Below are 25218 nucleotides of genomic sequence, written 5' to 3'. Positions count from 1 at the left end.
CATGTTCTGTAATAGAAGAAATATGCTACATCCTATTAGCATAATCTGAATTGCTACCACTATCAATCATTAAGGGTTTTCAGAGATACTGCATTTCATGCATTTTGTTCATTCTTTAAAAAATGTGCAAAATCATTGACATAGTTTTACTCTGCTGCTTTATCAGTATTGAAATATCAGTCTTTGTCATCTCAGTTCAAATTGACTCCATTAATTAACAATTCCACACTTGCTGCACGTCTGTGCCAGTTTTAAAGAAGAAAACTGTCAATTTCTAATTTGAATTAAATGAAAGAGGTTTATTTTTTCTGTGGTATCTCCAGAACTAAGTGTTCTTTACAATTTATAGTATGTTAGCTACACAGACAATTCTACTTTGCATTGCATTATTGAAAGTCTTGTTTATCGTCAAAAAAGTGGTGATCTTTTTGTTTTCCTTGACCAATGTTTCATCTTTTTTGATATCTGTAGTTTGCTCTGTCTCTTGTTTAGATACACACTTCGCATGTTATGTCACTTGATATCAACTTTGCTTTTCTTTTATGTTGATGGATCTGGAATATATTATCACCAGATTATCATTAGCATCATATGTCAAAACAGTATCTGATTTTTTGCTTATCTGTTTTTTCTTCCACAGCTGGTGCAGTAATGATTCCAAAGCTGCCGAATGTAGAGTTTAGCCTAGGTAAGTACATCTTTGGCTTTTCAGCTGTCTTTTTGTTAAATGTCATCTTTAGTTTGTAATGAACCCAAAGGAGCTTTTACATTAAATGCCACATTACTTATCAGTTTTCATTTACACACCTTATTCTAATTAGGAGGAAATTACCTTGACAATTATTATTGTCTCTTTAAAATATTGAAGTGTAGTATACTTGGAGCAGAATTCCTTCTAATATACTGCCAGGTATTGTTAAAGTATCTGTAACAGAGTAGTGTGATTTACTGAAAGCTTTGCTTTTTTGAACAGATACCAATTGCCTGTGATTGATTTTTCTTTTCTTTTTTAATATAGAACATTTCTATCCTTATTTTCCACTCTGGGCGAGCTGCCCACTCCATACTGAATTGATTAGATGTGCAATTTACCCACAGGGAAAATCGTGGCTTTTGTTTTCTTTTCTCTAATTTGGAGTTTCCAGCATAAGTCTCCAGTCTACCATCACAGCCTCACAGATTTATTGTCCTGTCATCTTATGCTGGGGTCATATCCTCCTGCCTGTGTTGAACCCAGTTTTTACATGCTGCCAAGCGACAGAATTCAGAAAGAGAGCTCATCTCAGCCAAGGTATAGGAAAGATTAAATAACTAGTTTAATGTAGATTTACCCTCACCTAATTGACAATTACATTGTGATTGAGGGTCTCAGTTAAGTGAAGGTAGGACACAAGCAAGTGATGCCATAATAATGACAATACAGATTCCTTCGTACAGTGTAGCTGCATTGCTATTGAAATCAAAAGATCATTCTCTTGTGTTTTTCCATGAAATATTTAGACTTGAAGTTCTTTCTCACTGTTGAATTTGTACAGTATACTTCCATTTCATGCTTTCCCATTTACTCCCTGGTTCTTAGTTGTAGACTTAAGTGTCAGCACATGTCACTATGTGTGCCTAAAATTCATCACCCTCAATCTGAAATCTGTCAGACAAATCGGTGCATATCCTCTTGGTCTTCGATAGTATACATGGGACCCATCTGGCACTTTTTCTTCATAGCACAGTTCATTAAATGTGCTGCAACATTTGAACTTTAGCCAGTGCTACTGTGTTGGAGCTCTTCTAGTATCTACAGGGTTGAAAACATCCTTGTAGCAATGTCACTATGTGCCAAAGAAACTGAACTGAACTGTAACAAAATAATCAAAGTGTGTTTCCAATGTGTTTTCTATCTTTCCATTCATCTGTTTAAATGATTCACAGTAACACTTGCCAAGCTTTTATGGTGTGATTGGCAGTTAATCATTATTTATTGCAACCACTGTTAGAAATGCTTATACAGTACATGACAGAAAACTGAAATACTCCAAAAGACCTTTGTAATTATGCAGTAACTTCAAAATAAGATATGCATAATAAAAATAAGATTTATATTTAAATGAATATAGAATATAGATATTATACAGAGGGTCAAATACTGTAACTATCTGGCATTGGAAATTTCTTAGAAACTGGACAGTCTTATTACATGCTTATCCTCAGAAGCAATATTATATAACAAGCTAATTGCCTTTTTCTTTGAGTGTTTTGTTTCATGTCTACCCCCAAAAAACCTACAGGAGAAACTGTACTTTTAAATTGTGTGGAGAATGAACTAGCCTGCCCCTGGTGCAGGAGTAAGGTAGGGCAGAGTGGGGAAAGTTCTATTTCCATTACCATAAGAAAGCAGGCTAGAGATGACAGGATCTTTGTAACTCATTTTAGGACCTTGATCATAGGATGATCCTACCAAGACATTTCCTGAATTTCCTGAAAGCTCACAGCACCTCAGAATATAATTTGTAGCTTTTTCCACATATATTTCTACATACTGTACCAACATCCCTTGGCATGAAATCCTTTTCTCTTATGACAGATTTATGGCTGACATTAACTAAACAAACAGATCTATTCTTCATCTTTTTGAGAGGTATTTTTTTCCCAATTTACATAATGTGCCTGTTCTGAAGTAACTAAAGTAACTAAACCAGAGTAACCGTATGTTACTTTGGTTAAAAAATATAAACAGAAAACTTTCTTTTGGGAATGTAATTAAAATTCAAAAGTGTAAGAAATACATTTGAACTTCAAATGGGTTCAAGTGGGTTGTGTACAGTACATCTATATAAACAATTGACACCTGTCAGTTTCTAATTGTGTAGAAGGATTTCTATCTTAATATTGTGTTTCCAGAGCTTCATTACTTCAACTTCATTACTATATCAAGTTGTTTTTATTTGTATCCACCCTAAAATAGCTAATTAACTATCTTCATAAAAATGTAATGATAGGTAGTAAATTTCATTCAAATCATTATTTGTCTTTTGAAAATAGAGCCTTAACAGCACTGAGATTGTATTCTAAAATTCTAGATTAAATTGAAGATACAGTAACTGAGATGCATTAGGTACATAAGGGTATGGTGGAGGATGCACTGAATGTAATATTGAACAATCACATCCATTAGGGAAAGGGTGCTGGTTCTTTATGAGGAAATATGCTTGCTTTTAGTAACCCATAATAGGATTCTTATAAATGCCTGGAAAACAAGTCCTGCAATGCTTGTTGTAAAATGCTTCATAGGAATTAGAAAAGCCTTCTGTAAAAATCAGGCCTAAATATATCTTGTTTATTCCTAGCGTACCACTGAATATAGTATCGGTGTTATTGTATTTGTTTTTCAAGATACTCTACGCATCACATTGTCACATAAAAATATTTAAGATGTCCTCACCCTTGGCCACAATTGTACCAACAAAAAAAAATAATACCTTGAAATGTTGAAGTTTGTTAGTTTTATTATGAGGACACTTTAAAATCAGATCTGGATGACAGAAAAACAATCATAAAAGTTTTAATCTTTATTCATATGTTTTTAATAGATTAGACAGAGTAGACGTCAGCCAATGGAATATTGGATATTGATATATTCATAAGATGGGAAGGACTGAGGTCTTACACCAACACTACCAGCCCTGCCAATAAGGAGAAAGACACCCTGTTTTCACCTGTACAGAGATCCCATGGGTCTATCTCTTCCTCTTTTGTTTTCTACCTACCTATGAGATTGAGCTAGTTCTGCCTTGTTTTGAGTGTGTGTGTATCCACTGGTATGCTGGCCTTTGCCTCTTCTATTGAGTGATCCACACTTACCTCTGTCCCTCTTGCTGTGTGGTGGGTTTGCACCTGCAGTGTCCACAGCTGTTTTACCTTCTGCCTACCTGTGTACCCTGTGAACATGCATCTCTGTGCTCTCTGAGCCTGTCCTGCTTTGAGCGCTCAGTGCATCTGTACTCCCTTCTCCTTTACTGCATTCTTAATTTCTGGAAGGATCCTAGGCAGCATGCCTCCAGGCTGTATTCAGGCCACTTACTTTAAATTAGGGTGTGCACCAAAGGAAAGTAATGGGACTTATCAGTAACTGTACAGTTGCCTGTGATTCATAATGCCAGCTTTTCAAAGCTGCAATACTTACGGAAAGAAGCCCCAGAGGGTGGCCCTGACCATGTTTCACACTTCATACTTCGTGTGAAGTACATGGTAGAGAAGAGGGATATACGTCTTCTCCACCATGTCCTGTTAAAGGGTTAAAATTCCATATATCACTACAAAGGGATGGAGGGAGAAGGACTTTTACAGGTTTTTCTTCTAGAGACCCCAAAGTCACAGCATCTAGGGAAGCTCCCTTCCCTGATGGGTCTGTCTAAAGTGTGTCTAAAGTGATCTTATTGAGTGGTCTGGAAAAAGGCCTTCACCGCTGGATCATTCTCTGCTAGAGGCTTCAAAACCATTGTCCTTCTTTGCGTGTACCGGGAGGCTCTGTCACCTGACTCCTTCCAACAGTATATTGTGATTTGTAGGTTGCACTATTTTGAAAGTATTAAAGTCCTCTGCCCAGGTAACCAATAGCCTCACAGATGTTCCAATGAGCTGCTCCTAACTTTGGCTTGTACAGCAAGGCTTGTAGACAACTGGATCCTGCCACTCCCCAATGTCGTGATCACCTCTGAGCTTCATTTTCTGTCCACCTATTGAGGGCACCATTCACCTTTCATTAAGGGGGAAATAAGCTTTGATTCATTCTACTTGGGGATAGTCAACCTTGGCAGATTCAGCATTAAGTGGATTTGTTGTCTCCAACTCAGGGCACACTGTGATGCCCAACTCCCACAGTATGGTAAATATGGGTTTTTGTCGGCTTTAGAGTTTATGTCTAGAATGCAAGGGCACCTACTACAGGGCAGCTCTACTTTTATAAATGACTACTGTTCAACCAGTAGTGTCTGGGTGGAGGAGTCAGGATATGGTCCTTTGCTCAATTCTTGCAATACTTTCAGCCCCTTTAGAGTGAGGGTCAATGGTCAGCATTTTTGAAAGTGTACTTGACAACATTTTCCATGTACCATGTGCAGTTTTATGTTGAGTCCCATGAAGATATTTTTTTTTCCTATCTCGTTCCCCTAGGTTGTAGGCTGCCTCTGTCTTTTAGGCACACTTGCCATTTCTAGGTGACACTTTGGTATGGATCTCACCCCCCCTCACCCAAGATCTTCCTGAGGATCTGCAGATGACTGAACTTTGTTTTCCGTCTATGCGTTGCCTCTGCAAAACAAGTTCCGTTTTAGTGCAGGATGCTTGTCTTTGTTTCTGAGATAGAGAGGGACCTACAGTGTTGTTAAGCGTTAATCTGGTGTTCCTTCTGAAGGTCATCTTAGAGTGTCTTCTTATCTAAAATCTGTCCTGCAGTGTGCTGTTTTACACACACTTTTTTAAGGTATTACCACCTTAAGATGCTTAACTTTGTGGCTTCCTCTGTCTTAGAGACAGCATGATGTTCTGTATTTTTCGCCTATGGATTGAAGTCTTAAGTTACACTAATGCTCACATGTACAGTATCACTGGGACTACCATGAGAAGATACAGTATATGTATGCAGTCCCATTGGTTGGTGGCTCCTCTGCAAAATGAAATAGAATGCAAGGTTGTCCTGTAATCCAGGTGCCCTGAAATGTATAGCTCCCTTCAATCTAACATTCTCCAAATAAAACATCCATCCATTTTCTAACCAATTCAGGGTTGTGGGGAGCCTGGAGTCTATCCTAGCAAGCAAGAGGTGCAAGGCAGGGTACATCCTGGATGAGAAACCAGTCTATCACAGGGCACACTCAGACACAAACTCACTCACATCAGGGTCAGTTTTCCCAAACGCCAAATATCTTTGTACTTTGAGAGGAAACCGGAGCACCCAGAAGAAACCCATGCGACCATGGGGAGATCATGCAAACGCAGATAGCACTCCAGATTCAGAGTTGAAGCCAGTGCCCCAGCACTGCAAAGCAGCAATGCTAACAACTGCATCACCATGCTGCCACAATAAAACGTACCATTTCTCCAACAAAGGAATAAAATACAATTATTTCTTTTGAAAATGTGATTAGTTTGTGAAAAACAAAGCAAAGTCCACTACTTGCAATATTTAGACTGGGATACATTCTTCACAAACTGCACTGCACTCATATAGACCATTGTGGGAACACATTTGTGTGTTGCTGGCATAGAAAGCTGTAAAATTTCATCAGCTGTGATATGCTAGGACTTACATTTTGAGTGACAGTACTTTGGCAGAGATATATACTGTACCTGAACTGTTGACAGAAAAAATCATGTTTTTTGTACCTTCTGTACACCCTTTCTTAATGACGTGAGCTAGACAGGCTGACTGGCCTCCTCTAGCTTTTCTTATGTTCCTTTGTTTATGATACTACTGTATGTACCTGGCTTCCAACATTTACAAAAGTTGTTTCCTTTGCAACAGGTGCATATAAAATGTCCAGGTTGCTAGCCAGCCAGGTGGCAGCCCTACTGTATCTGCACCCTGTCATACGGGTGTGTTCACGAGGCTTGCTGCTGGGCTAACATCGGGCGGATACTTTGGTCACGCGCGGGCAACCTCCGGTCTCTACTCTTGTGCATGTACTGGGACAATTATTAATTGTAGCAGTAAATCACAAAATGATTCTTCGATGCCTATTCGAAAATCGACCCTGCGGAACAACTCAGCAATGCACAGACACAGGATACTAATACACGAGAATACATTTATTAATACATAAAATGTGCATATAATATATAACAGATCTTATAGTGAAGGTTTGCAGAATACAAAAGGTATATATTCAATCATGAAAAGTTATAAATACCAAAAGATAGATACATTCAGTATACCATTCATTTATACCGTTTTGTTAATGAGCTTTTTGATTACAACTTCTACACTAGATAGTCAAAAGCAAGTACAGTACATCACTCATGAATTAAATTGAATGCTCATCCAATTTATGTGGATTCAGATCTCCCGTGGACACAAAGGAACAGCGACAGGCTGTTGCTGCATCCAGGCGGCATCCTCTGGCTCGGGGCCAACCAGTCCTGGTGCAGCTGGAGGTGTGGGAGAAGGAGGGAGAGATTCCTGCTGTGGCGCGCTGGCAGTGCCTCTCTGAGGACCTGGCTAGTTAGTCCTGGCTTAACTAGCAGAGATTGTGCACATGAAAAGTGACTGTGGGTCACACTTAATTCCCGATGTAGTGCTAGTCCTGAATACTAAGATTCAGCTGTCAACAGTTCCAACCGTAGTTCACTTATCGATCAGGCGAGCATTCACGGTGGGTTACCGGCGGTTTCACAAGGCTTGCTGCTGGGCTAACATCGGACGGTTACGTGCGAGCGACCTCCGGTCTCTACTCTTAGAAAAGGTAAAGTCCTGGCACTGAAACACACTGGCCGTCACGTGATTGTCCGAGCTGAGTCTGAGAACGCCCTGTGCTGCCTCTTTTATCTGGAGGAACTACGGTCGTTCATTGGTAGAAAGTTTCGCGGGCATTCGAGACCCACGTGGGGTTACCCCGCTCTGCCAGTTCCTGATTGGCTGATCGAGGTGGAGGATGAGTAACAATGCTCTCTGACCTTGGGGTTGTAAACACTTTGGGATGCGACTCTCCCTTGGAATCTCCCAGACTGTAAGGCGCCAGAGATGACCATTCATGAGGGTGGCTGGAGAATCTCAGCCCTGGAAGTTGTTCCATATCAGGAAACTCTTATCAGACAGAAAAATACCTTAAATCTGAACCACACAGAATTGTCTCTCTGTGTCAGCACCACTGAGATGAGGGAGAGAGAGACTGGCAGGGGGACAACAAACTTAATACCTGTATTATTAATAAGCATTGCCGCTACAGGTGTCTGGTCCTTTGGTGATAAGGTATGGAATAAATTAATTCAGATATATAAGTTAGTTATTTCATTGCAACAAGTGGGCATTGCACATTTTATGTCCTGGGCACTAAAAATAGTGATTGAGTTAATGTGAAGATATTCTATTAATGTTCTTAACAATGGAAGTGTAAATAAAATATCATACACTGCAAATTACCAAATAGCATTAATTAAAACACAGTACTGATCTATTGAAAGAGGGTTTGGACCCTAGCAGGCAGTTGTCTTGAAAGCCATATTGGAATTTTAATGTTAACAATGTATTTCAGTAGATGATAGTGATTGATCCTGTGTTTTCATTGCTTGAAAGCAGATACATTTCCATTGTTCATTAACCTTTTTAATGTCTTGTCCTTTTTTCTGTAATTTTCATTCAGTATTTTGTTATCAGACTCAAATTTACCATGACTGGCACTGAAAATGTATATGGTGATACTTGACCTTTACTTTAGAGCAGAAGAAAATTAATTTGCCACTTAAAATGATGCACAGCTCAACATCTGCACAGCTCTGCCAGATACTATTCTTTAGCATTTTGTTTTAAACCGACACATTTACCCCCTCACCCATCACAATAAATTTGAACAGCAACCAATGAAAATAACCTTTGTCACCATTATTCCTGTTGCTTGGTAACTGCCGTTCTCCTTGAGAAACATGGAATAGCAAACAATAGTACATTAATTCCTAATATGAATTAAAACTATTTTAAATAGAGGGTGAAAATCTAAGAAGATATTAGTGATTTGAAACTTATCTTATTTCACCTTGCTACTAATGAAAGGCCCTTAAGATATAATGTGATAATCCCATAATGCTAATTCAAACAAATTACTGATTTGTTGAAATACTCAATCCTGTCTTCATCCCCTTTATTGCATATTGTATATCCTAGGACAATTCAAACCTGCTTAAGAAACCTATCTAAATCTGGTTACAGAAGAAACCTATAATTGAATCAGACGTTCTAGCCATTTGTTTGTTTTTAATGGAGCTTCAGGAAATGTGCTGATTTATCTACAGTTAATTGCAACCAAGATGAGAAAATTAGTAGAAATTAAATGTGCTTGCCCATTTCTCAGTCTCCTGAGTATGAATATTTAGCTTTTCCTGAAATGCGGTGAAACCGTAGACAGAATTCAACTTTCTTGATTTGGCACTTGAATACAAATGGTGGGAAATGCTTTTTCCCCCCATCATCTTCAAAGGATGAACTAAAGGATCTGTCATGGATGAACTTTAGAATCAGTCCTTGCAAATGCTCAACTGAGACATGCTCAAATAAAACGTTATCCAGGAAAACAAAGAATATAACATCTCTATATGCTTGACAAGGGTAAAAATGAGAAAAAATTGACCACAAAAGTTTGATTGGGTTATATAGAGAGATGGAGAAATACTTGAATACATAAGTGAAAAGCGCATAGTTTTAACCTTTGTGTGAAACTCGTAATCACAGCTGTCACTGCTTCAGCCTTCTGTTGTGTTAGAAATAGACTACTAATTACTATTGATATTGGAGCAGATAACTTTTTTATGCCATTCTAATCAATTAGTTTAATTACAGTAGATTAAATATTACTGTACTGAATATTGCCAAAGTACTCAAACTTTCACGAGAAATAACACCACCCAGTAAGACCATGCATTTAGGAACGTTAATGGAGAAGTCAGTCATAAAGTGCTTTGTCTTTAACGTGCTTGCCTGAGGGTTAGCTCACTGGCTGTAGGATGAGGAAGTCAGGAGCCCCACAAACAGAGAGAATCGAACCACCAGGCTGTTGTAAAGGAGGAGCTGCAGAGGAGGATTGAAGCAGAAAAACTTTCAAGAAAAAAGGGGGGTATTTATATTTTTCTGAAAGTGACGTCATAGAAAATTACAAGTTAAAAGTGAGGGTTGCAGTCATCCCTCCCAGACCTTTGTTAAAAAGTTAATTCATTTAATATCAGAGATTTATTGTCTGTAGAAATATAGATTTTATTTTGCATATGTAAATATGATATATTTATATATTAAATATTAAGTATGCTTAATTGAATAAAAGTTCATTCCTTTTCCAAAAGTTACATTCTCCACTGGGCTTTTAAATCTACAACAATATTGTCATTATGCTGTTAAGATTAGAAAAAAATTATAAGTTGTTAATAACTGTAGTTGTAGTAATTTATACATTTTATGAAAAACATTATTAGTGGTATGGATTGCTATTTCATAAAAAATCTGTGTCTTAAAGGTTCTGTGCTAAAAAAGATGTAATAAAAGTAAAGAAAATAATTCCATATACTACCTAGAGAAGATAAAATGTAGTAATCAAGGTTCAGAAGTATGTTACTTGAAGATCAAATGACTCTGTTTAGGGCCCATCAAAATTCAGGAAGTTACTGTAAGTACTTGATTAAAACAATTGTTGGAAGCTGCAATTAGACACTATCCTAACTATCAACACTATATCTAACATGCAGCTCCGATGAGTATCAAAGACCACAGCCAGAATCAGCAGCTGTTTGCTTTCCACTTGTTTATTCTACAGAGAAACGTCCTGAAATGTAAAGATCACAACCAGAATGGCTGCCAGACAACCAGAGGACCGCAGCCTTAGAATGGCTTTCCTCCCGGAAAGCCTGGAGGTTCCAGTGTGCTAATGTGCTTTAAAAAATGTGCTGTCCGTTGTTCTGTAGAAAAGGAGTACTAAGGAAAATAAGCAAATCAAATCAAATAAGCAAAGCAAATAGACTTCAGAATGCAAAAGCAATGATACTTTTGTACTTTCAATAATTCTTAATTACGTTCAGATGTTCATGATTTGGAAGGTCATCTTCTGTCATTTGGTGTTCATCCATCAGATGTGACATTTTTTAAAAGTGAAAGAAGTTTGAAAATTGATATTTTTTAATAATGCTCTCACCAAAGCAAAAGTTTGGAATGAGACCAGTTTTACCAATAATCAGATCGTTGAGGGACCACAGGATCTGCCAGCCCCTGCAAAGTAAGGCATTGTCCATAATAAAAAGTCTAACTGGAATGAAACTGATATGCACTGTGGCACAGAACACAAATCAGATCAGTAGCTGATTGAAATTTAGAGGACAGTTTACACCTTAGCCAAAGCACACAGGTTGTTCTTGCTCACAAGACATGTTTCTGTTAAACAGCTCGCACATATACTGTAAGACATTGGAGAGGACTTAACATGCTTCAGGTGTGCAGGCAGTGTGAAGCGCCGTTTCCACATTGGGGATCTTAAGCAGCTGGCAGCTTTCCGAAGATGCAGCAATAAAGACAGTGGCCTCTCTGCATCAGCTGTTGCCATGGGAACTGACAGGACAGCCCAAGCTGACTGGCCAAGATACAGCTTGAGGCTTGTGTGCACTTGCCAGGATAGGATAGGGCAAGAGGAGAAGGGGTCACAAGAGCATTGGAACAATTCATCTGCCAGTTTCCAGGTCACATTAATGTGTGCTCTTTGATATTCAGCACTCTCAGGAGCTTTAGAACATATTTTGTAGTGATGAAACCCTGTGCTTGATGCCTAGAATTAATATGTACACAGAATATTTATTGGTTAAAATGTAATACTACCCTGGTATTATTTTTAGCAGTAATAATTCAGCATTTACTATACATTCCTCTGAATTTATTTTTACTTTTTCAAGCAAATTAAGGCCCACAATTAATGTGGCCATACTCTCATAGAGAAGGTCTAAAATGTTCTTTGTTTTATAAGGGTAAATAAATAGCAGAAAGGGAAGCCTTCAGTCTGTAATTAAAAAAAGCATTATACTGTACTGTACATTTAGATTATAGATATTTTGTCAGGGTTTATTCACAGTCCTGGGTAATTCTCTTATAAACCTCATAAAATTTCTTTCTCAGTATTAATTATTCTGCATAATGTGAGAGTCTCATATAAAAATGCTGCTTCAACTTAAAGGCATAATCTTACCACACTGCATTTTTTAGTCTTTTTGAAGTCACAGCCCTAAGGTTCTTGCAATGCTTTTGAAATAATGAGCTGTGAGTCTGTTATCAAATGATGCTCGTTTACATGATTTAGTGACATAGACATCTCTGTGGGAGAGCCTTTGAAACAATTCAGATCTGACCAAGTGAATGTGACTTATGACAGGTGTCTTTTTCAGATGCTGCAGACAAATGGAGCAGTATATACTGCAATAATAGCATATTGTGTGCACATTAATTCAAGGATGTATACATAATTTGCAAAATCAGACATCATTGGAAGAATGAAAATAATTTTGATGCTGCTGTACAGTATATACATCTGCTAAATAAAAGTAATTTATTTACATTTTTAAAGACAAATGATTGCTTGAAAACACACAAAGAACCTAACGGGGAAAGGCTTACTTGGGGAAAATGCATACATACAGTATTTGATAAGATTATTATAGTCTTTCTGGCAGAATGTTGGCAGAATGTTGGCACGGTGATCAGCATTGCGGTCTCGCAGAGCTGGGACCCTAGCTTCAATTCCTGCAGTGCTATCTGTATGGAGTTTGTATGTTCTCCCTGTGTTCGCATGGGTTTCCTCCGAGTGATCCGGGTTTCGAATTTGAGTTTAGAATCTGAATACATGGATTATAGCCTTTCTCATCTTTTTTTGCTTAATGTTTAGAGATATTTCTGTTGTAATGTTGTATTTCTATTGTAACTTGTATGCCTTACTGTTACATTGAATATAGCCAATAAATTAACATTTTTTATTAAACACCCTTCAGTTCTGAACAGTTTCATAATGGACTTTTATCAAAACAGTTTCTTGATCAAAGGTCAAACTACACATAGGCTAGATGGGCCCCTTCTTGTTTCTCACCTTTCTAATGTTTTTTAATGCAAAATCTGATAATTAGCATGTTTCATGTAAAATATCAGAATCTCAAATCATCTCTAGTATACAGTATTGTTTCTGATTCAAAACTGACAGATAAACAAAACAGCTCCTCATTCATCCATTTTTGGTACAGTGTTCCATCACAGTGACCAGACAGTAAGCAGAGATAATCCCTTTTTATTCCATAAGAACAGTAAATGCTGTTCCAAATCCTGATGTTTCCAATATAGTCAGAATGTGGATTTGGATGTAAATGACTTCAAGGAAGAGGAGGAGGGTAGTAATGAAAATTTGTATCAAGATGTTGGGCAGTAATGTATTCTTATTGAAAAAGACCTTTTTTTGAAGAAATCAAAGTGTGCAATCAGTCAAATGTTCCAGTAAGTGCAGCAATAAAAAGTATTGTAGATAGTGCAGTTTGATTTTGAATTACGACAGCTTTTTGCTACAGATATTTTTGTCATGATTTGTCATGTGTATAACACTTAATACAAGTAAAATACAAATGACTCAATCTTAAATGTATTTGCACTTTTCTTATTTTTAGAGGTATACTAATGCAGTGGCTATCAAAAATATTCACTCCCGCTTGGCCTGTTTCACACTTTCTGCTACAATATAGAATCGTAATGTATGTATTTGGGATTTTTTTGCCACTGCTCGACAAAACAATGTCTGGAATGTTAAAGTAAAAACACAATTCTGTTGATCCTCATAAATAAATATATTTTTGATAGTCACTATAGACCCTGCTAAAACAGGCAGAAGCAGACTGCTGTAAATTTGTACAAGAGGTATGTACAGCATACTTTGACTTTCAGAAATGGACGCAGACTCTTATTTGCTTTGTATTCTAGCACGAAAAGTAAGATTAAACAATGAAGTAAATCATTGAATCACAATTGTCTTTTTTGCACTTTTTGAAATAACTGTATTGATTGGGTAAGAAACAGAGCCACAGGAAAAAAAAAACAACTAAGCAATTAGAATTTTTTTGTATTTTGTTATTCCACCAGCAGACGCCATGGGAAAATGACTCCCTTGGTGTCTGGGAAGAAGTTCTAAGCAGTTCTTGGTAACAATGAATGAGCTAGATGGACCAAAGGCTTCCACTTGTTTGTACACTTACAGCAGGTCCTAAACAATTCTCCCCCCTGCCCCTTTTATAGTATTTGTTGCTTTTATACCTTTGACCTGTCCTGTATGTTTCTGTCTAAATCCCACTTTCCTTGAAACAGCTACTTTTTATCGCCAAACCAAAAACGTAATTTCTGAGACTGACATTGTATTAGTCTCGAGGATATACAGGCACAGTATCTCTTGAAGGTTTGTTAAAAAAGTATAAATTTAAAACAGAAAAATGCATATTTTTTTACCTTTGTGAAGTAGATATGGCTGCATTGTTACAAAATGAAGTGCTCATCAGTTTTCATTTTTTTTATTTGATTTTGCAGACTTGATAAATATTAAAAGGTTAAGTAGTATATCAAACTGTAACTGAGCATAAAGTCTGTTCAGTAATTTGTAAGTAATACAGTAATTTGCTAGCCATCTCTGTAATCTTTGAGCTGTTTTTTAAATGTCCTAGGTGAAGTAATGTAGAAATAAATTCATCCTCCATAATCATATGGAGATATTGTAGGTTAAATCAAGCCTAGAGTGTATTTTATTTTAAAAGCAGATCATTGACAGTCCTGCATTTGCTGGATATAACACTATTTTTCTAACCTCATGTACTACTTCCTGCTAGTGTTTCCTCCAATATAGGTTGCTTTAGCTTATTGTAATTGTTATATTAAATTTGAATAGATGAGCAATTAATCATTTTACAGTGATGTTTAATTTTTCACAGTTCAGTTTGATAAAGTACCAAATGTAATGCAATTATTATGCATATTGTTTTGTGCGAGCACAACTGACAAAATGCATTTCTCCAAGTCTCTATTAATACAATTATTAAGGATGCAGCTTTATGGAAGATTTTTATTGTTTTCCCTCTGACTCCAGACAACTTCAAAGTAACATGTTTCCTATTGTTTTTGTTTTCTGTGTCTTTGAGAATGCAGTAATTTACACACACAAATACAGGAGCACCATCACCTGAATGTACATTTCCAGGGCCTTGCACACACAAGCGCCTGACATAATGAGAATCTGCTAGTTTAGTATTTCTAAAGTGTAAGTGAATTTAAAGAATGAAAACAAAATAATCTCTGGGGCTAACCTTTAGAATATTAAATGTAGAGCAATGAAACAAAAATATCTTTAAATAATTGAAATAGCTTTCACCTGATGTATGTCAACATGAGACGTCCAGTACCACTGCCTCTGCCTTTGCGGAGCAGATCTTTCTCTTGTTTTTTTTTATTTTGTTTCTCCTCAATCTGTGAGGAGTTCACACTTGAAATTGTCCCATTCAAGGAAAAAAAACAATGAAACAAGTTTAGCCAGCAGCTGCAAGTGCTAACTGATCAGCAATGCGCTGATGCAGTTATTAGCAGGTAAAGCACCTCCAGCTGATAGCTGTATTTACTTTCTGAATTCCAGGAGCAAAACACACATACAGCTGATATAATCTACAATTGAGTACCTCCTTACTCCTTATGTGGCATTATGCATTTACTGTAAATGTAATATGATGCAAGGCTGCTAAATATTTAAACACATCAGTGTGCTGAGATCAGACCTTAAATGTATTTTAGTGAATGGCCAGGCCCGAACAGTTTAGAGAACTTAATTCAAGGTTTGCTGTACTCCACGTCCTCAGGACATCTTCAGCTGCAGTAGTTACTAAAGACACCCACATGGGCATCAGTGCCCTGGGGCTACAAGGAAGATGACTGCTTCACTCATCCACCTGTGGAACAGACAGCACATTCCAGCTCCCAGGGTCAGCCACCCCAGCCCCAGGAGTCTTACCTGCCAAATATCAGGCAGGGGGAGAAACGCCTACTAACTAGTGCTATTTGGACTCATCAGCACCCTTGCAAGCAATCTACTGTATAATGCACATTGCATCATACTAATTGATATGTTTTTATGCTTGTTTTAATGCAAGACTGAAACATAAATCTGAGTCATTGGAATGTAGAACAGAAATTGCACAGTCCAGTAAAGATGACTTGTTATATTTACGTGCTTTTTGAAACCTGTAGAGTACTTTGAGCAACAGGGTTTTATTCATCCTCTTTCTTACTCTTTATATCTTCAGTTTTACAGGTAAAAAAAAACAATAAATGCATATGAGACCATAACGTACCACCCCCACCAGGTATTATGTCCAAAAATATTGTTTCACTATTAAACTTTGAAAAATTACTGAAAAATAGAAATAAATCAAATTTTGATTGGGATTATTTTGACTGAGCATGAACACAGAAATTTCAAAACATTGTGACTGATATAGTGGATGTACTGTACCTGTTAAATGTGGAAATATTACACATTGGTAGCAGTTCTTAGTAATATAATTGTCTTGTATAAGAAGGATATACAGTATGAGCATAGCATCACTCCCACTCCATCCACCAGCAGCCATATCACTCTGCAACTTACAACTGGCATCCCACTCGTGAGAAAAACTAAGGTTGCTGCTGGAAGAGGTGTTAGTGGGGCCAGCAGGGGACACTCACCCTGCAGTCTGTGTGGGTCCTAATGCCCCAGTATAGTGACAGGGACACTATGTTGTAAAAAGGTGGGGTCATTCAGATGAGACATATAACCAATGTCCTGACCCTCTGTGGTCTTTAAAATTGTAGGGTGTTACTCGAAAAGAGAACAGGTGCTACCTTGGCATCCTGGCCTTCACCAATCATAGTTCTTAATAATCCCCATCTATGAACTGGCTTCATCACTCTGTTCTTCTCCCCATTGATAGCAGGTGTAGTGATCGTACTGGTGCACTATGGGTTTCGTCGCATCATCGTGCCGGTGGGGCTGCACACTGGTGGTGGTGGAGAGGAGTTCTATTAACTGTAAAGCACTTTGAGTAAAGTGTCCAGAAAAGCACTATTATTATTATTATTATTATTATTATTATTAACCTTGACAGTCGAGTGTCCACCTCCTAGGTAGCAGACAGTTTTAAGTCCAGTCAAATAGACCATTCCACCATATTGCATTCTTTTGCATAGGAATCAATGCAATGTGTGTGAGTTTTATTTATTCTGTAAGAACATACTGTACAGTAAGTAAGTTTATAAACTAAACAAGGCTATTTGGCCCAAATAGTTCAGTTGATTTTCATCCAGTCATGTCACAAATGAAATCAGGCTGTCAGTTTTGACATCATGCCTGGGAAACTTGTTCCAGACTCTCACAAACTTTCCTTAAAGAGCTGTTGTTTTTTTGGTTTAAATGCACTTCCAACTCGTTTTTACTTTAGTCTCCTGTCTTTTGATTCACATTTCATTCGTCCACTGGGTTAGCTTTATCAGTGCCTTTGAAGATTTAGAATACAGGTCCCCTCATAGTCTTCAAATATCCCATGAATAACTAAGAATAGCTTTCAGCAATTAATTGTGAGGTGTAGTTTCATGCATATTTGTTTACAGTTTTTAAATTTCTGAAAGCTGTATGTTCTTCTGGCTCAGCAGAGAATTATTGACTACTTTTTATTTCAGTCTGCATCTAGGGAATATTGGCTTGGGCTTCTGGGATGGAAAATGAAGAATGGGATTAAACGTCAAGCTGCTTTTTCTCATTCTGTTTATCTTTTTCTTGCAGCTATAGTGGCTTTATCAGGACTAACTGTATACAGCTCAGAAAAGGCCCATTTCAATCACAAACTTTGAAAACTCTGCTATGATAGAGTAAATCCAAGACAAGTTAGTATTTCCCTATTTGTTGAAAATCATCAGACCTAAAGGCAGCATTAGAATATTGTTTCCTTGAAAACATTCGGACATAGAATTTTACTTTGTATATTTTAAAGTGTTTGTTTTTGCAGTTGAAAATCTTTGCAGTCTATTGCTCTTGAATATTAATGTAAGAAAAGACTCATCCATCCATTTTCTAATGGCTTCATCCGAATGAGTGTCGCGGGTGAGCCGGAATTGATCTTGGCAAACAACGGGCACAAGGCAGAGTGCACTCTGGACTGGACAGCAGTCCATCGTAGGGCACAAACATGTTTCTGTTGTAGAAAGGATTTGCCCACTTCTTCTGTCAAGATTTGCTGTACAAAACTTTCATTTTGGCCGATCGGTCTCACTGATGATGGGCACTATAATACTATGGTAAAAAACACTATGGTATTTTAAATACTATTGGAAATACATCATTCTAAACTCCACTACTATTTCTTTGATGAAAAGCTTTTGTAAATATTCATGAATCTTTTTTAACAAGTCAAAGCACCCTGTCATTGCACTGTTTGTGTTCCTGTTATAGCTGAAAATATGATTTGTATTCTCACTTAGTGATTTATATTTAATTTAACAAAAAAACATTGCCCCAGTAAAAAAAACAAACATTTTATATTCATTCATTATAATGAATGTGTTTTGTTGCAGATTTATTTGCCTTCAATGATTTTCGTAAAATAACAATGTGAACATTGCACAGAACAACACTCAACAAATAGGACATTTTTCAAAGGACTTCCTGCCCGCGGATCGCACTTAGTTTTGCAGCTCTTGAAATATTTAAATATGCAGTTTTGAGTATTAAGTCTAGATCAGTTCTTCCAGGCTTGTTCTTTTTGTGTTACTCTTAAGTCTTCTGTGATGCTTTGAGCACTGTTTGCATATTAAAAACACTCAGAATAGAATGCGTTTGCAGTGTCACATTTGGAGTGTAATAGTTCTACTCCTGCCAGTCGTACGGTACATATGTTGAAATCAGGTGTTCAGAAAACATCTTAAATTCTAGGTGCTGCAATCAACATCTGATGAGGGGTGAGTTGCCTTGGGGGATGAGAGGCGGAGCATGTGCTTAATGAAGGTGACATAAAGCTTCCACTACAGGCTCGTCTTTAAAACTGTTTTTGTGCTTGAACTGATTTGGAGGACTTGTAGTATGTTTTTAGATTTTCTATACAAAAAAAATGTCTCTGACAAGAGGAATTACCTCTACTGACATCGCTAGTATATAAAAGGAAACATCGTGCCTGCACCTGCCCTTCACCTTTTGTGAACACTGGTAATTCCAGTGAAGATTTGGAATGAAAGAACACTGGCTGGATAGTATTTTGCATTCCTGCCATAGCAAGAGTGACAGGGTATTTTTGTTTTGCTTCATTTGGTATTCTAATAATCACTGCAGTGCTGCACGTTCTATTATCTGAATTATTTACGGCACCTAAAAGTCAGTTTCAGGGAAATATGTTTTTTGCTCCATGCAGTTCAACAGAGCCTGATTCCCAAGGATATAAATTATTTGCTTTGAAGAGTTCGATCCTTTTTTTTTTAAATCCTCAAATGTGTAAATGCCCATCATTATCATTTTTATTTGGATAGAGGTTTACTATTCTGGTGAATTAACTCTGTCTGTGTTTATTTCAGCTGCTATAGCTACAGTATTTCATCTCATGTGAGCTCAGTCCCACAGTGTGTATGTTTCACATACAGTAGCCTTTTCTTCAGCAAAATTACACTTAGTCTTTCTTAGCATAGGCCTTTTGTTTCTTATTTAATTTGCAAATAATTAAATACCCCCTTTAAAACTCTTTACATTAAAGGTATGCTTACTCCATATTAGTAGTAATTGGAATCTGTAGTTTTTGCATAGTATGGCCGTCATAACTCGCAATTCTTCACAGACTCTATTTGCAGTAGGTTGGTACATTATTTTTTCTTACCAAAATGTTTTAATTCACTCTGATATAATTTTCCACTGTGTGTGACATTTCTTCCCTTTGAAAATGGTGTCTATTATATTGCAGTGATTTTGGGTCATGTTACAAGGGATAAATTACCATCACTAGCCTCGGATAGGAGCAAATGTGTATTTAATAGCTTCAATGAAGTGAAATCATACAAATTGACTAAAAACACAATGCAGAGCAGTGTGCAGCGGGTTAATGAAATGGGAGTGAAAGGTTTCAGGCAATCAATCAGTAGCCTTACTGGAGCAAGCCTGCCACTTGATGACCTTAATGGTCCTGAGCTTTCATTTCAAATTCAAATTCATAGGTTTCCATCTCTAGAAAAAACAAAAAAGTGTGCATTTGAAATATAACATTACAACGGAAAGAGCCATGTGTATAAAAAAAATCTGTCAGTGAGTCACTGCCTCTTTTTATTCTTCAGTGACAAAAAAAATTTACAAATACAGATGCAGCCATTCAACTACGCACGAGCCACTGCGCCGTACCGCAGTACGTGATTGGCTGGCCAAAATGACCGACAGGGGCACTTGTGGTGCATTGGTTGGTAGTGAAAAGATTTAATCATTTAATCTATTTACTGTGCACATTTTAATCCACTTAGTATTGAATATTTATATGGAATTTTACAACTAAAGGTAAATTTTAGTAGCTGAGCATAAAAAGAAGAGGAGCATAACGCATCTGAAGGTCAAAAACGATATTAATTTAGGAACATAAACATATTATGTAAACTGTATATTGCTGGTCTTGGTAGTTTAAAGAAAAAATACACACCAGTATTCCATTTCTCCATAAACATTTTATGCATCAAAGTCTTACATGTGGTTATTTCGGAAACGTTTTTACGTGCTCCTTCTGACCATATTACCGTACTGTACGTTTATATACTTTGTGAAAATTGATCGTTTTAACCTTTTCTGCAAATACGCTCGTTATCAGAGTAAACAAAAGCATAAAGATTTCTGGAAAAACTAAAATTGCAAATAGGATTGCTATTATATTGACATTTTTTAGATTTCTAAATATCGTAACATGTTCGAAGCTAAGTCATTTATTAATAAGAACAAATAATTTCAAACTGCTACTTATATTATTACTGACAATAAATATTATTGACACTATATTGAATTTGTTGGTCTTTCTAAATATCACAAAACATTCAAAGTTAAGTGATTACCATTTTCCAGGAATACTTGCGCTCGTTATCACAGTAAAAGAAACTCATACTTTTCAGAATTTAATTATTATTTTGGAAACATTTTTACGTGCTCCTTCTGACCATATTGTTTATATACTTTGTGAGAAAAGTGATATTTTAACCTTTTCTGTGAATATGCTCGCAATCGGAGTAAACAAAAGCATACTTTTAGAATTTGATTAATAGGGAATATAATATGGAATCGTGTTATCTAAAGAGCATGCTTGCCAGCACGGTGACGTCACCGCCTTTCCCTCTGAATAGCTACTAAATAGGCAATGAAAACATTTGTCTGTCTGTCCGTGGGGGGAAGGGGGACTGTATTTCATTGGAAGGTACGCCTATTCTACTCTGAGAATGTAGGGGGGAGGAAAAGTGCCCGTGGTCTTTTCACTGATAAACTTTTTATTTATTTTTTGCTAGAGCACCACAATTCACACTCAACCACATCACAGATCACAGATCAGTCCCAGTGTGTGAGATATTGCTGTTTGATCTGTGCTTGATCTTTGATCTGAGCTTTAATAGAGAGCTTATCTTTATTAATATAACTATCGAGTGGTATTTTTTGTATAGATGAAACTTTTCTGAAATTTATTTTAAAATAAAAATGATTATAATTGGCACGCCTGTAGCTTTTTCACAAAACCTCCTAGAGTTACAAAAACACTTGCTGTGTGTACAAAGTACATTGTGACTATTTTCACAGCCTTCACTAAGTCGTTTTTAAGCCATTTTTTTGACCACGCTCAAATATTCTTCTGTCCATATCTTTGGAAGGGAAACACAGAAAGCCTTCAAACCAAACGCATTTTAAAGACCACGACTTGTGGCACTAATTATGCACTAACTGGTACCCGGGGAGACCGCTGTGTATGAGAAATATTGCTCGATACGGCTTTGTGTGAAAAACCCGTTCAGTACAGTATATCACCATAGGAAGCAGAACAGTGCAGCTTCCAATTACCCAGACTGTAAGCACAGGAATAAAGCTTTGTTTGATTTCTGAAACCCTTTATTTATGTTCAGGTAAGGGCCAACTTTATACACAGTACTGCTGGCAGCAGGTAAATTCAAATATTCTTTTCTCAGCAGCTTATTAGCAGCTGCACAATGCTGCAAGTAAGTGTTTTACACATTAAGCAGGTCCTCTGACCTTTCCAAGTCTTGCTTTGGGTTGTGAAACTGTTCTTTATTTTTTTTTTGATTTTTTAAAGATTGCAGGTAATACACTGGGATGGGGGGGGGGTGCTTCCAGTAATTTCTGGGTTTCCTGTGTTTTCTTTCAGTTTCACATTGGTTCTGAAAGTTAACACTTATGCAAGACATATGTGGGGCATATTGAAATGGTTACTTAGCTTTCTTTGTGAGGGGAGTTATCCTGAGAAAAGATGTACTTTTCTTTACTGTTTCCTTGGTTTTCAAACATAGGTATTATGCTATGCTGTGCAGTACGGGGTGGCTGTTTACTTATCAATAGTGCCTGGAATCTAAAACCATTAAAAGGGTTACAAACAACAGGAGGCCTTTCACTCAATCTGGCCAATGTAATAGTTAATAATATATTAATCTGAGGACCTTATCCTGCCTTTTTTTAAAGAAGCCCAAGTTAAATTATCATAAACACAGTTGGACAGATGTTGAAGTTGACCCACAACCGGCTAAAGAACTGCCCCTTACTGTCTGTATTAAACCTTGTTCACTCAGTAGTTTAAACTAGGTGTAAAGTGCTATGAAGAAGACTGCGTGAAGATACTCTCACATTTTGATGAAAGCTATAGTTTTTCAAATCTTTTAAATACTGGGTGCTCCTACAGTTAAAGGACCCAAAGAATCTAAAAGCTTCACAGCTCAAGGGCACAGTATCCATAGATTTTGCCAAAGCTATTTGAATCAAATGGCTTTTTTTATTCCTTTTTAGTAACATATTTATAGCAAACAAATTATGCCTGGGGACGTTTTTTTACAGCAAGAAATTATATTCTGTCTGTACAACTGAAACACATTTTGGAGTACTTTCACAATGCTTTTTTGTTTTAATTAATCCAAACATTTCTGGCTCCAGCATGCCAAACAACATGGTCTTTAACATCATCCCTGAAGGAACTGTATCAGAGATATTTTTTTTTAACTGCACTGCATCGGGGAGAGTCAGTATAGCTTCTGGGAAATACGTTTTTCCTGTATCAAAGTTTAACTCGTTCAGAGCACTTCACGCAAACACACACACACCAGGGCCAGTTCTCCCGTAAGCTAATTAACCTACCAGTACATTTTGGAGTGCGAGAGGGAATCATATCACACATAAGGTGAAAAACCACGGAACCCAGAAAGAACATGCAAACTCCACACACACAGGTTGGCAGGAATTGAACCTAGGGCCCCAGTGCTGCAAGATAGCAATGCTAACCACTTCGCCACCATTAGAAATGGATGGATATCTTATCTTTCTAGTTCAGAGGTTTGCGTGCATAATTTAATTTTGAAAGTCATAAAGATATCTGGTACTATTGTTGTATTTCTGAAAAAAAACCATACAAAAAGCATATTGACAACTGTGCCATCCTATTCCTTAGTTAATACATTTTATTTTTATAAACAGTTAACATTGTTAGCAAAATATTTTGAATGATAGTTTTCCCTATATTTTCTTTAGTTGTATATTTAACTTATTTTCTGATAGTCAGATTTTATGTATATTTGAACAATGAAAATATATTTTTACAAGATGCGGGGAGAAGTGCAACAATTTATTACAGTGCTAAATTTAATACTATTGATTACTAATAGTTTATGCTAACACCTAACTTTCTTAATTAGGTGTACTGTATTTAAAACAATAAACTAAGTGTAACATAGCATTCAAAAATACAATTGAAAAGTTTTGTGGTGTATGTATAGATGAAACTTTTCTAAAATGTATAACAAAATTAAAGATGATTAAAATCTGTAATCTTTCCACCTGTAATGTCATTAGAAACTACAATAAGTTCCTGCTTTGTTTAATAATGGTATCAAAAAGTAGTCTAAGTGGTGAGAAACCTGTGCTTAATGATAATCAAGGGACTTAGAAGTCAAAGAAAATGATTTACGTTGTTTAATTTTAAACACTAAGTTATGAATTGGTGCTTTACGGTCATTGTGCAATACTGAACTCTGCTCTTCCTCCCTCTCTTGGTGCCGCCTCCCCCTCTGACACAGCGCAGTGGGTGGCACGCTGTTTTCAGAGCCTCTGATTGAGGAAATAAAGACCTGCTGATCTGTTCTACATACCAGGAAGACATAGGAAGAATATGATTTTTTAAATTCGAAACGTGTGTTTTTATTAAATTCGTGTATTTTAAACGTTTAATACTGTAGGTAAAACCTGTAATGTTTCATAGCCGTTCAGGGACGCCAAATATGTAATCATAGTGGCTCTCTGAAGGCACCAGTTCTGTAGGGTTTGGGCATTTACTGAGACAATTATTAATTGTAGCAGTAAATCACAAAGTTGATTCTTTTGATGGCTTTAGAATCCAACCATGCGACATAACTCAAACAACGCACACACACAGGTACTAATACACGAGGATACATTTATTAATACATAGAATATGCATATAAACCTAACAGATCTTATCGAGAGGGTTATCAGAATACAAAAGGTATATATTCAATCAGTTACGAAGTGTTACACATATCAAGAGGACATACGTTCAGTATATCATTCATTAAGACCGTTTCGTAAATGAACTTGGTTATAACTTCTACATTAGATACTCAAAACAAGTACATAACTCTTAGGAATTAAATTGATATCAACTGGTTGGGATAACAATTGAATTCTCGAGCTGTAATGCATTGAAGTTGAATACTCATCCAATTTCTGGGGATTCAGATCTCCTGCGGGCACAAAGAAACAGTTGCAGGCTGTTGCTGTCCAATCCGCGCTCTCTGGCTCCGTGGCAGGCTGTGCTGTGCGGCTTGCGACGGTGCGCTGCTGATGCTCACTGACCGGCTAGTTGTGTTGGCTTTAACTAGCAAAGTTTGCGCACAGGAGAAAAGTTACTGTGGGTCCCAGCAAGTCAGGAAGAGGACCGGTTCGTTCCTGATGAAGCGCTAGTTCTGAATAGTGATTCAGCTGTCCACAGTTCCGACCTGTTCATGAGGCCTGCTGCTGGTTACTCTCTGGCAACCTCCACTCTAGACTCTTAGAACAAAGGAAAGTTCTGGCCCTCGGACACACTGGCCGTTCCGTGGTTGTCCGGGCTGAGTCTCAGGATGGTCAGGAGGCGCGCTGCGAGAATGTCCTGCCCTTGGGAGCCTTCTGCTCCTGGGCCGTCCTGCCCTGAAATTCTCCTTTGAATTCCCTTTAGAACAGT

The 25218-nt window shown here is 37.2% G+C and overlaps 1 protein-coding gene across 1 annotated transcript in view; it reads left to right on the top strand.

Moving 5' to 3' along the window:
* Window positions 1-25218, top strand: part of inpp4b (inositol polyphosphate-4-phosphatase type II B) — a 407152-nt gene that overhangs the window by 173954 nt on the left and 207980 nt on the right. The window contains exon 6 of the mRNA XM_088920878.1: window positions 641-688. Within this exon, the coding sequence (XP_088777004.1) occupies window positions 641-688 (48 nt within the window). The remainder of the gene's footprint in view (window positions 1-640; window positions 689-25218) is intronic.

This window comes from Atractosteus spatula, chromosome 1 (assembly GCF_055471065.1).
Source record: "Atractosteus spatula isolate fAtrSpa1 chromosome 1, fAtrSpa1.hap1, whole genome shotgun sequence".
NCBI lineage: Eukaryota > Metazoa > Chordata > Actinopteri > Semionotiformes > Lepisosteidae > Atractosteus > Atractosteus spatula.
This window is presented reverse-complemented; position numbering and strand designations above follow the sequence as displayed.